This window comes from Octopus sinensis, unplaced genomic scaffold, assembly GCF_006345805.1.
Source record: "Octopus sinensis unplaced genomic scaffold, ASM634580v1 Contig18641_ERROPOS877441+, whole genome shotgun sequence".
Lineage (NCBI taxonomy): Eukaryota > Metazoa > Mollusca > Cephalopoda > Octopoda > Octopodidae > Octopus > Octopus sinensis.
In genome coordinates this window covers 122501-135250 of record NW_021835958.1, presented here as the reverse complement: position 1 = coordinate 135250, position 12750 = coordinate 122501, and the positions used below count along the sequence as shown (strand labels likewise).

The window sequence follows — 12750 nt, the reverse complement described above, 5'->3', positions numbered from 1 at the left end:
GTATGTATGTATGTATGTATGTATGTATGTATGTACGTATGTCATTATTCGGTTTTATTTCAAGATTTCTTGACAATAGAGAACGAGCCCGTTTCTAACCTAGATCCAAAGCCCCTTCATTGGAATTTCAGCATCAGCAACATGTTATTTTTTTATGAATGTATGCATGTATGTACACGTGCAGATTTTCCGTGTTTTGTTTTATGGATGCATTCTCATGCATATAGTTGCATATCTAGACATGCTCATATATAAATGATAAACTCCAGGGAAGTTTTACAGACTTTTACAATTCCAGTGATAGAGTGGATCTGTAGTCTTCGTATTAGGTTTCTCCTTTCTGGTTTTGAGAAGCCTAATTTCTCAAGATTGGTATTTAGGTAGTGTGTTACATATACCAGGTCCCCAATAATTACAGGTATAAACCTGAACTTGGAATCTGGACAGAGTAACTGCAGATTTCTCAATAGTTCAGCGTAGGTATTCTCTTTTTCACTGATCTTCAGCTTCATGTTAACATTCGCTGAGGAGCTGATTTAGACAACTGTACACAATTCTTCTTCTCTATCCCATATCGTTATATCAATTCTTTTATTTTTATATTCTATTGAGGTTTTCACTGGGACATTCCATCAGTGCTCCTTTCTATTATGAGTGGCTATGACTTCTGTCATACTGTGGGTTCCTATTTCTTTGTCCTCGGGATTGTACTTTCGATGGATCTCGTTATATAGTGTGCTGGCTACAACAATATGTCTCGTCGTTAGATAATACCGTGATGACATTTTCAGATAACTGCTTATAATGTGTGTGATATCTTCGGTGTTAGCTCCACAAAGCCTGCATCAATTGTGACATTTTACTGCTTTTCTCTGTTCCTTTTGTTCATTAGATATTTTGTTCCTAGATTGCAAACGCATACGTCTCAAGTGGGAGGTAATAATCCAGTGGTTGATCTACGACACACTGCTTTGGTGATCAATGTTACTATCATCTTTGAGCTGTCTACTAACATATCTATGCATGGTCTTCTGTTCATATATGCTGAACCTTACATGTGATGATACGTTACACGCGCGACTTCTTTGGGTATGTTTTTTATGGTTATGAGGCATGGTATGCTGCTCAAGGAGTGCCTTCCAAGTCTTATGATGTTATCAGCCTCATGACAAGGGGTTTACAGAAAGTATAAACAACATCACAGAGAAGCTGGTCCCTTGGAATATGCATCTGTGATACTGTATTCTGTCAGTGATCATACAGTCACATTTGTGTTTAATTTCAATATGGTGGCCCACGATGAAATCAGATCATCTATGGCTTTGACTATGATCACTGGAACTTTAGCAAGTTGAAGGGCTTCTAGCATCCATGAGTGGGGAATAGAGTCAAAGGCTTTCTTGTAGTCTAGCCACATTGAAACTAGGCTCTTCCTACGCTCCCGCACCTCTGACATCACAGTTTTGTTGATTAACATCTGCTAGGCACATCCCCAGACTCCCTTCTTCTCAGCTGCCTGTTCTGTTGTGATGAGGTTATTGCTTTCAAAATGGTCTTCGAGGAAGGGGTTTAAACACGCTGTATATATCCTATACATTAAGTTCCGGCATGCAACTGGCACTTGGCTTTTTGCCATGTGGGGTTCTGCATTTGGGGATCAGTTTTGTCTCTGTCAGAGTTTAACCAGTGCGGTAGGCTACTGTTCTCATTGAGAGCTCGTTGGTACAGGTTGATACGATATTGTCGATAGAAGGTTAGCTTCTTGTAACAATGTCCATCAATCAAGTCTCGTCCAGGTGCTTTTCTAATCAGCTATCTTTTTCTGTCTTCAAAACCCATGATGGTACTTTGTTGTTACATTTTAGTTCACTTTTTGAATGTCATTCATGTACTATTTTGCAGTAGTAGCCAGAGCAAATAGACAGGCGTTAATCTGACAGAATGTGCGTTCATTACATTGCTGTAAAGACTCAAGTTTTGTTAACAACTTTTAATACCGTATCTGGTGGTGTTTTGTTTTTTTTTACTTACTTTGGTAGAGAGTACTTAAGAAAGTACTTCAATGCCAAAGTTATTTTTTCTCGGAAAATTTCAATAAGGGCACATTTCACCGGCAGATAATCCTGTATGTATGCATGCATGTAGGTCAGGTCACTTATGAGGCTTTCATAAGTTCTACTGATAACATGGAATCAAGTGCAACCTGTTGCATGGTCGGATTGTCGGCGACTAAACCGGCACACCCACCAGGCTACATTGGCGAGGAGGGCTGCTAGAAACCTAACAGGAGGTCATGGCACTCCCACATCCCTGAGCATGCGACTCATATTGGAACCAAACATCTTGCTCCGGCTTGTCTTTTGAGTGGAGAGGGTCTATGAGGTGTCATACAAGCCTTATTGAACCTAAAACTCAGCACAGGCATTGCTGACCTCTGCTCGGTATGCGCTGCTTTTTTTTTCTTCCCTGTATATATTTATTTTATTTTCAGTATATATATATCTTTATTTTTAGTATATATTTATATATATATTTTTTTATTTTTAGTATATTTTTATTTCATTTTTATTCAGAAGTCCTACGGCGATGGGGAGGTGGTGAAGCATGCAGACCTGACGGGTTGGAAGCATGTAGTCAGTGACCTGCACGTAGGCGGCCCGTACTAGATATAAAGTCGTCTCCTTGTCACCCTAAACAACGATAGAATTTTGTTGCTGCATAGGTGTCTGAGCAGCTCCATTTTGAGACGACACTGCTCAGCCGGAGGCCGGGGAGGTTCTAGAAAAGGTGAACCAAAAATTGCCTGTCTTTCTATATCTGGTCAGTTTAGCCCGACTGATGAATGTCCACCCTGCACTCGAAAAACAAAGATACTATTTTTTACGAAATCTAGATGGAACTTGAACATGTCATGTTGGAATGTGCGCACTCTGTTGGATAAAAAGAGTGTTTGTAGGCCTGAAAGACGCACTGCACTTGTTGCTCACGAGCTGAACCACCATAACATTGATATAGCTGCACTTTCAGAGACTCGTATAGAAGGCTTGAGGAAGTAGGAGGTGGATATACATTTTTTTTTAGAAGGGGGGGATGAAGGTGGAGCGCAGAGAGGCTATTGGTTTTGCAGTTCGATCTGCTATCCTTAAGAAGTTGGAGGAGCTTCTTGTTCCTATAAAGGAACATCTAACGACTCTATGATTTCACCTGGAGGGTGGGCGGTTTGCTACTCTAAGGTGCCTATGCACCTACTTTGAATAGATGTGATGAAGATAAAATTATTTTTCATACTCAGCCCAGAGCCATACTTAGGAAAATCTCTAATTCTGATGAAGTCATTCTACTGGGGGATTTCAATGACAATGTTGGAACAGACTGGCAAACATGGGACTCTCTTGGACGTTTTGGTATAGGGAAAATGAATAGCAATGATCTCATGTTGCTGGAGCTTTCCGATGAACATGGACTTTACTACGCAAGTACTCATTTTATGCCCAAAGGGGATCACGCAACAACAAGGTCTAAAGTTTGGCACTTGCTGGGTTATGTCATCATCCGCAAGCGTGACATCTATGACATTTGTAATGTCAAGTCCTTTCATGGATCGGAATGCTGGATAGACCACATTCCCAAGACCAAATTCCGAAGAAAGCTGACGAAAGGACTGTTATTTTCATCAGAGCAATGCTCCAGCTCACAAGTCATTGGTTTCAATGGCTCTGTGCGTGACAGTGGTTTTGAACTGGTTGACCACCCTCCCTATTCTCTTGATTTGGACCCATCTGGTTATCATATGTTCTCCAACACGAAAGGGATACATGGATGGGAACCAGTGTCGCAATGATGAGGACGTCATGTCTGCAGTTGACGTTTTTGACCAGCAGGATGAAATAGGATGCAATCACTGCAACACTGACGGAAGAAATGTGTGCACCGCTAAGGGGACTATGTTGAAATATAAACCCCATTTGTTCATCATCGTATAATAGAAGACACTTGCCCAAGGTTCCGTGCAGTAGGACTGAATTCAAGACCACAACTTTGAGAAGCAGCTTTTTAACCTCATGTCCACGCTTGCACCTATAGTATCTCAATATTTTTCTCATACAGTGTAATAGAAATATATGGACGATTTTTCGCAAAGACTTTGAAAATATAACATGGGTTAAAAACTTATTTTGAAAACTTTTGACAATTATTAGCATTATCTTTAATTTTTTAAAAGAATTTATTTATATTATTTTGAATACGTTAATAAACTAAGTTGGAAGTTTGCTATTTGGAATGGCAGGAGTTGCTTGAAAAAAATTGGCGGGTGGAATTAGTCCGTGGTGGATTGTTTTAAATGAGAACTTGTAAGTGTCAAGGCAGATAACTGTTGCGTGTTGTTTTCTAAAAGTTGTTCAGAATACAGCTGGAATAGTTGTGGTAAGAGCAAGTCAGTTTTTGTACGCTCAGTCGAACATGTCTGATTTACTAAATCAAGATATACAGACGAGGAATTCGACTCTGAAGACAGTGGTCGACGTTCTTTGTTGATTTTAGCAATTTCAACGAGAAGTGCTTCTCGTGCATCAACAAACCCTTCTAAATATCTTTCTTTCTGCTTCAAGTGAACATTATTCATCCGTCGATACGAACCTGCAAAAGTGGTTGGCTTGTTATTACCGACATGGCGACATATTGGTGTAATATGTCTTCTGTACATGGTATATTCACGAGAAAGACTTGGCATGTTTTGTACGATTGAGCTTGTTTTATTTCGCACAGGACTTTTCAGTTTGGGAAATATAGACTTTTGGCTGACGTTAATCCACTCTACGGCAGTTCTATGTTCTCTATGATCCCTCACATCTATACAAGCCTTGCCTTTAGTCAGCAATATGTGAGCTGACGCACAATTGTTGTTTTTACAAGCCAACAAGAACGGGGTGAAACCCTCAGAGTTCTCTACATCAATTTTGTGATGATGATATTTTTCAAAATCGTCCAGTAAGAAGTTAACCAACTCCGGATTACCTGATTCAGCTGCCATATGCAGCAAAGTGTTTCCATTATTATCAACTTCGTTAAAGTCCGTACAGCTGTCTAACTGCAGTAAAAATGAAAGAACGTTCATCAGTCCGTTTAACGCGGCATAGGATAAGGCAGATCGGTGGAAATCATCGTAAATGTCCAAGCAAGAACCAGCCCGAATGAGGGTACGTACAATTTTAAACGCTTTCGTCTCATCATCCAGAAAGCAGGCCACCATAAGAGGAGTGCGGCCGTACAAATCTTGTATGTTCACATTGACTCGTTGTTTTATCAGCAGACGTACTTGATGTAAACGTTGATCGAGGACAGCTTGGTGTAAAGCTGTCTTCATTGAACGAAAGTGTTTTGGCATCGTCACACATGAATCTGGCTGTTTGAATAGCTGAAGAAGAAAAAAAACGTATTGAGATCAGTAAATACGAAAATGATAGCCATCTACACATCATACTGAATGCAAATACATCAGGAAAGACAAATTTACTGCAGTATAGATCTAGTGAACATTTATGGACGTGCTCTGTTTAAAAATGCAATATACATCGGAAATAGAAGAAAATCGTTCTTAAGTATAAGAATATTCGCAACACTAGTGAATGTTTATTCACAGTTTCCTTATATGGATGGAAAGACATTTCATGTTAGCATGCAATTAGCTTTGAGTGAAGGCTATTGATAACGCCCAACTATGCATAAATGCATCTAGCATTTTCACCAGATCCTGGTGAACGATTTCGTCTACCTCCGATTTATATTATAACTTAAACACTGCGCGTGTGTAAGAGATATCACTTCAGGACAGATACCACAATATTCACGATCTGTTTACATTAAGTGTGATACACACATGTGTTTCGTCTGTTATAATCTTTTGTTGCATATATAGGACGAAAAATATATATATTAAATACAACAAAACACATATCGTCTTTGGGATAATACTTACCATTAACCCTACGTTTTCTCTACTTTCCTACCTCTGTCCTATTGCTTCTTTGAGTTGTCTTGCAAACTATCTTACATTAACATCCGCACATAATTCAGTCTGGCAACAAAAAAATATCAATTTTCAAGCGATATTACAAAGATATGCATCATTAAACATTCGTATCGATTTTGGCGTGAACCAGAATTTGAACCATTCCCACAAACCGTATATTTTTCTATTTATTGCTTAACCAAAGCAAGAAAAACAGTACACATCAATCTTCACGAAGTGAAGCTTTGCGACTTCTTCATTAGAAACATTTATCAAGTCCTAAAAGAATTAAACACTAAACGAAATGAGAACTAAATATTGTTCTCTGCCACGCACTTTACTGTATTGAAGACCATTATAATAATAATAATAATAATAATAATAATAATAAAATAATAATAATAATAATAAAATAATAATAATAATAATAATAATAATAATAATAATAATAATAATAATAAAGATAATAATAATAATAACAATTATAACCATTGCCTCTTCATTGATGATTTGAAATGCAAACAATCAACCACTCCTCTTCATTTATGATTTGAAACTGTGTGGCAAAAAATGTGACACAAGTGAGGTCCTTGGTGAATACGGTCCACTGTTTTAGTAGTGATATTAGAATGGAATTTGACTCCAGAAGTGCGGAGTAATCTACCTAAAGAGGCAAGGTACAGTCTATAGCAGAGTTAGAATTACCGAATAGAGACTTGATTAAAGAAATTGAAACAGAAGGATTCAAATACGTTGGTGTACTAGTGTGCAACGAGATAATGGAAAAGATGAAAGAGCAACTGAGAATGTAGTATTTCCGAAGAGTGGGGTTGGTGCAGCGCTCAAAATTGACTGGATGGAATAAAATACAAGCAGTTAATCCGCGAGTGATAGCATCATTTCGGTATGGATCGGGAATTATAAAATGGCAAAAGAGAGAAATGAAGAAAATGGATGCCAAGAGCATAAAAATGTTAACAGTCCACGGAGCCTTCAACCCTAAGAGTGACATTGATAGGCTGTACTTGTCCAGAAGAAAGGGTGTGAGATTTTGATCAGTTGCTAGGAATGTATCGAAGCAGAGGAAAACAGCTTAGGGTGATATATAAAAAATGCCGTGGAGCCACAGCTGAAACACACGAAGAAGGCCGGCGTCATTAAAACTGAAAATTGTGTAACTAAAGAAAAATTTAAACAAGAAATGAGCTAAAAAAAGAGCGCATGGAAAGGGAAAATGTACAGTCAGTTTGCATGAGATGTCAACGCCAAGATAGATACAGAGGACCGGTGGCTATGGATGAGGAGGAGTGACCTGAAGATGGAGGCAGAAGTACTCATATGCGCAGCTCAGGAACAAGCGTTAAGGACCAATTATATGAAATACAAAATTGACAACCGATAGCGACAAATCCAGAACGTGTGGTGAGAAGGGTGAAACAGTATGACACACCGTTAGCGAATGCCCGAAATTGGCACAATGCTAATACAAACGACACCATGACAATGTGGCAAGAATAATCCAGTGTGAGCTTTGTGAAAATCACGGCCTACAAAGAGCAAAAGTGTGGTGTGAACAAACCTAAGAAGGAGTTACTGAAAACGGGAACTGCAAGATCCTATGGGATATAATGATCCAGTGCAATCACCTGACCAGAAATCGGAAACCGAACATTGCTGTGGTGAATAAAAACAGAAAGAACATGTATGATTATTGACATAACATGCCTCGGTGACAACAGAATCAATGTGAAAGAAAATATAACTTTGACGATTTAAAATGGGAAATAGGAATGTCGTGGTCAATGAAGAGAATAGACTTGATACCAATAATAATTGGTGCACTTGGCAATATTGACATTCATCTACAAACATGGCTGGAAAAGATTGGTGCAAGAATGACGGTAGAACACTTACAAAAACCAGCATTACTTGGAACTGCAAGAATTGTTCGCAGAGTTCTTGAAGCATGACCAGTAAACACCTTAGTCTGCTGGCTGTGGACAGCTGACACTTTCCATCATACCAAGCAAAATAAACTGTAAGTTTTCATATAATAATAATAATAATAATAATAATAATAATAATAATAATAATAATAACAACAACAACAACAACAGCAACAACAACAATAATAATAAGTGTACACAGGCTCTACATGGAGAGGGGTAAAGGTGAACGTGGGCTGATGGGAGTACATCAGCAGTGAAAAAAGAAACATGGCAGAATATTTGGTAAACCTCAAACAAGACCTGCTACAGTATGCTGCTAATGTAGAATGATTTACCAAAATTATATGGTCAGTTCTACCGTGAAACTAACAAATTAAAAGACCAGGAAGCATCATGGAAGTATCTCAGCAAGGGTGACCTAAAAGAGAATGCTGAAGGCCTAATCATCGCAGCCCAGAATAAGCAAATTTCGCCTGCATTGGAAGATATGTAAACACTAACAGCTTCCAACTTCAGAAAGATGGTACCAGCATCTTTCACTTGTTTCAGTCATTGTTTTGAAGCATTTAGTCAAACAAATCGACTCCACTACATATTTTTTAAAGTTTGATACTTATTGTATGGGAGGTTTTTTTGCCGAATCGCTAAGTTACTGGAGCATAAGCAAACACAAAGATACATGCACAATACACACACGCGCACGCGCGCGAACGTGTGTGTATGTGTATGCTTATGTATACACGATGGGCTCTATCACAGTTTCCATCGACCATATTCATTCACAAAGCATTGATCACCCCGGGGTTATAGTAGAAAATTCTAGTCCAAAACGTCATGCAGTGGAACCGAACCCGAAATCGCCCGGTTGCGGAGTAAACTTCTCATGCTGTACATTGAAATTAGAACTTATGTTTATGAGTGGGAGTGAAGGTAGAAAGTACCGTTATTTACACTGTGCAACTGTAAGAGTAATGTAACTTCCCTTGAGTGTAATATTCACCTCCCTCAGAGTACGAAGATATACGAGCGCCAGTTGAAAGTGAGCTATGGAGAGTTTCATTTGTTTATTGACTACAATGTCCTCAGACGCATTCAAGTGATGTTAAAAATTAAATTTGATAAACTAGTCCCGTTTTAATCCGAATCGGGACTAGTTTATCAGGAATTGATTTGATTTTGATTTTGATTTTCCAGTTTCAGCTAATAGCTGTGGCCATGCTGGGGCACCGCCATTGGTTTGCTAACAGATTTTACCTCACGGATGCTAGCAAACGCCATCTGATGCATGAGAGAGTCGTTGCAGCTGCCCTCATCTGCACCTCCTGCCGTGAAGTTGGTTCAGACACCTGACAGGCAGAGATCCAGTCCTACTTAAAGACATCCGCATCTACACATGCAGGTCCCTCAGGTTCTTCGGAGGATATTGAAGAGCTGTGGCCTCTGAAGCCAGGCTATCACAATATTTGTCCTACATCTTGATGGCAAATTGGAGTCCTTGGTACTACGCAGTGGCGTCCGGTTCTGGCATTTGTGTGACTCTCGATGCCAAAGTCTGGGACAAGTCCTTCCAGGATCTTCCAGATATATATTATGGCATATCTTTCTCGCCTACGCTCCAGGGAATAGAGCTTTAATCTCTTGAGTCTTTCCCATTTGCATGCATAGAGGCTATCTTCTTCGTGTAGCTTCGTTGGATCGCCTCAAGTTCTGTTGATTCAGCGCACCGAAAGCTTAAGCTTCATTATCCAATAATAAAACAATTGCGAGTGTGCAGTGTAACCTCGAATATAACGAGGCAGCAAATTTGATCAATAACTTATTCTGAAGAAAAGGGAGAAGCTAATAAAGAGCAAAGTGAGATTTGGAAGAAAGCAGTGAAGGAGAGGAGAGGGAACAGAAAAACAGAGAGAGAGAGAGAGAGAGAGCGGGGAGGAGAGTGAGAGAGAAAAAGAAAACAGAAGGAGAGAAAAGGGAATAGAAGGAGCGAAAGGGGGAGTGGGGTGAGTAGAAGTTTTCGAAATCAGTCAACTGTGAATTGACACGTGTCAAATATGCTGGGGTTACTCAATTAAACCCGTCGGAAATAACAAGAATTTAGAAAAGTAAACAAAAAAAAAGCAATACACACACACACACAGACACACACATACATACATACATACATACATACATACATACATACATACATACATACATACATACATAGGAATTCCAATGAAGGAGTCTTGGATCTAGGTTAGAAACCGGTTCTTTCACTATTGGCAAGAAATCTTGAAATAACACTGAATAATAACATACATACATATATACATGCATACATATATAGTAAGTAGAAATAAATGTAGGAATACATTACTTAGCGGTTCGGCAAAAGAGACCGATAGAATAAGTACTGGGCTTACAAAGAATAAGTCCCGGGGTCGATTTGCTCGACTAAAGGCGGTGCTCCAGCATGGCCGCAGTCAAATGACTGAAACATGTAAAAGAGATAAAGAGAAAGAGATACGCAAGTTAGACAGATCAATATATAAAGTTTTACTATATTAGTACATGAAATACAAGAAATGTATAGAAAAAAATGTATATATGTTTACGTAGGAAAAAGTGTCCGACTTACACAGAATACAAATGAAATCGAGAATTAAAGGGGTTGGGAAAAAGTATTACATATGTGGGGGCTCGGCGATCCAAGATAATGTTTGTAGATTGATTCCATCATAGGATGAGACGAGCCTCTGTCTTCAGGGAAGAGATCTTACGTTTGAGGTAAGGAGTTCAAAGATGGAATGATTTCGCGGAGAGCTAAGGGGGAGTTGGGGAGGTATTCAGATAGGCAACGATGAGAGGAGAAAATAGATATCAGGAGTGAGGGGGGTTAATAGTAGGGAGTTATAGTAGCAGAGGTGGAAAGTAGGAGGAAGAGGGGAGGTGCTGTAGGCCGTATGTGAATGGTAGTCTTTTGTGTTAGTTGGTATGAATGGTATAGAATTAATGGTTGAAATATTGAGAAAGGAATTGCAGCGTGGAAGGTGTTTGTAAGCCATTTAAGAAACACACAAAAGCCGTTCGATTCACTTCAACGTTTAATTTGTCAAAATATTTTCGTCGCTAAAATCCGCGACCTGTTCACTGACAAAAATCCGTGCTGCATCTCTTTTTTTATCAGTGAACAGGTCGCGGATTTTAGCGACGAAAATATTTTGACAAATTGAAATTAAATGTTGAAGTGAATCGAACGGCTTTTGTGTGTTTCTTAAATGGCTTATAAACACCTTCCACGCTGCAATTGTTTTCGTTTCAGCACACGATCTCAGATCAAATCACATGCTATGCGAGTACATCTCCGTAATATTGAGAAAGGGAATGGCCAATATTTAAGGGAAATAAATTGGCTCGTTCAGTGGCTGAGGGAGAGTATTAAGGTATGTAGAGGAATGAGGGTAAATGGAAGGGAATGGATAAAGTGGGGTTGAGTTGGTAGTCAATATAGCAGTGGTATAAAGGAATTGGGTAGGTGTTGGAGGGGGGGTGCATGAATAGAAGGAAGTGAATGGGGAGGGGTAGAGGTTGACAGGTTAGTATCCAAAGAAGTGGGGGTAGTATGAAGTACTTTTTGTATGGAAGAGAAATAAGAGGCTACTTAAGAGGGTGGGGTGTTATGAGGGAAGTGAGAAGATGTGGTTTAAAAGAATTTGGAAAGGTAAGTATGAAAAAGATTAATAGGGGGTGGTTTTTGTTGAGATAATTATTCTTTAGTGGCACGTGTCTTGGTACAGGTACCATCGTAAGATATGTTTTCATCTACCCCTATGTACCTGTAACATCCCTCATCATATATAAGGGGAAAAGTTTAGTCACTGATGCAGATGCTGCTAGCCTGCTTTACAGTTTTCCCCTCTTTTCACAACCATATAGCAGCATTTATCCTGACCAAACTCCAACCCTATATCCGTTGAGAACGTTGTAACCAGGCCAAGGCTCATTATCATCTCATGCATATTCTTGACATACACGTTCGAGTCATCCACAAAGACACAGTGTGTAATTTTGGTATTTCTGTTTCTTTGAAAACCAGTTAGTCACCCTTCAGATTTCCTTAACATGAACGACAAGGGGCTTACATAAAGTATAAACAGTATTACAGCGGGGTTGTCTCCTTGGAATATATCTCTGCGATATTTTCTCAGTGATAATACAATCACTCCTTGTATCTAATTTCAAGATGGTGGCCTCCGATGAAGTTAGGTCAACCATGTCTTTGACTCTGCTCACTGAAACTTATGATGAGAGTTACGACGCCCCCTTGCGATAGATAGACTGGTCCGAGTAAAGTATAAATAGTAACGATCCGAGTGAGTTCAGAGTTCGGAGTCGAGGGAAGTTCGTGTTAGTTCGTAGTGAAGTCGGAAGGTGTCGGTTGGTTAGTTCACAAGGAATATTGGTTGTTAGTTCCTAGAGATGTTTTAGTTCGTTACATTGTTTTACTGTTGTCTGGTTATCTTATTTATTGTACGTAACAAATTTCGTTACAACATCTGGCGACGAGGGTTTCGAAGCTTTAGCTAGTCGAAGGAGTAGTCGCCATGGGGTGGATAGTCTGCCGAATCATTATATGCTACACTAGTTGGGAGGAATCTCAATAGATGACTACTGTAACTAGCGGCAGAACGGGAGAATCCTGTCTTGCAAAAAGAGGCATAGTGGTGCTCCTGAGAAAGGGATCGAACAAGAGGCGTGCTTTTAACAACTTCGGGCCCGTAAATCTGATAGATGCAACGATGAAGAAATTTT

The 12750-nt window shown here is 39.3% G+C and overlaps 1 protein-coding gene across 3 annotated transcripts in view; it reads right to left on the bottom strand.

The window, feature by feature from the left end:
- Window positions 1-4206: 4206 nt before the first annotated feature.
- LOC115231482 (inversin-like) overlaps window positions 4207-12750 on the bottom strand; it is a 28619-nt gene continuing 20075 nt past the window's right edge. The window contains exons 1-3 of one of the 3 annotated variants that reach the window (XM_029801498.2): window positions 7925-7948; window positions 5978-6076; window positions 4207-5416 (exon numbers count right to left, since the gene is read on the bottom strand). In XM_029801498.2, coding sequence (XP_029657358.1) covers window positions 4319-5416; window positions 5978-5980 — 1101 coding nt within the window. In that variant the 5' untranslated portion in view covers window positions 5981-6076; window positions 7925-7948 and the 3' untranslated portion in view covers window positions 4207-4318. Of the gene's footprint in view, window positions 5417-5977; window positions 6077-7924; window positions 7949-12750 lie in introns of those variants that run through there. The other 2 variants (XM_036500102.1, XM_029801499.2) reach the window with 2 other exon arrangements.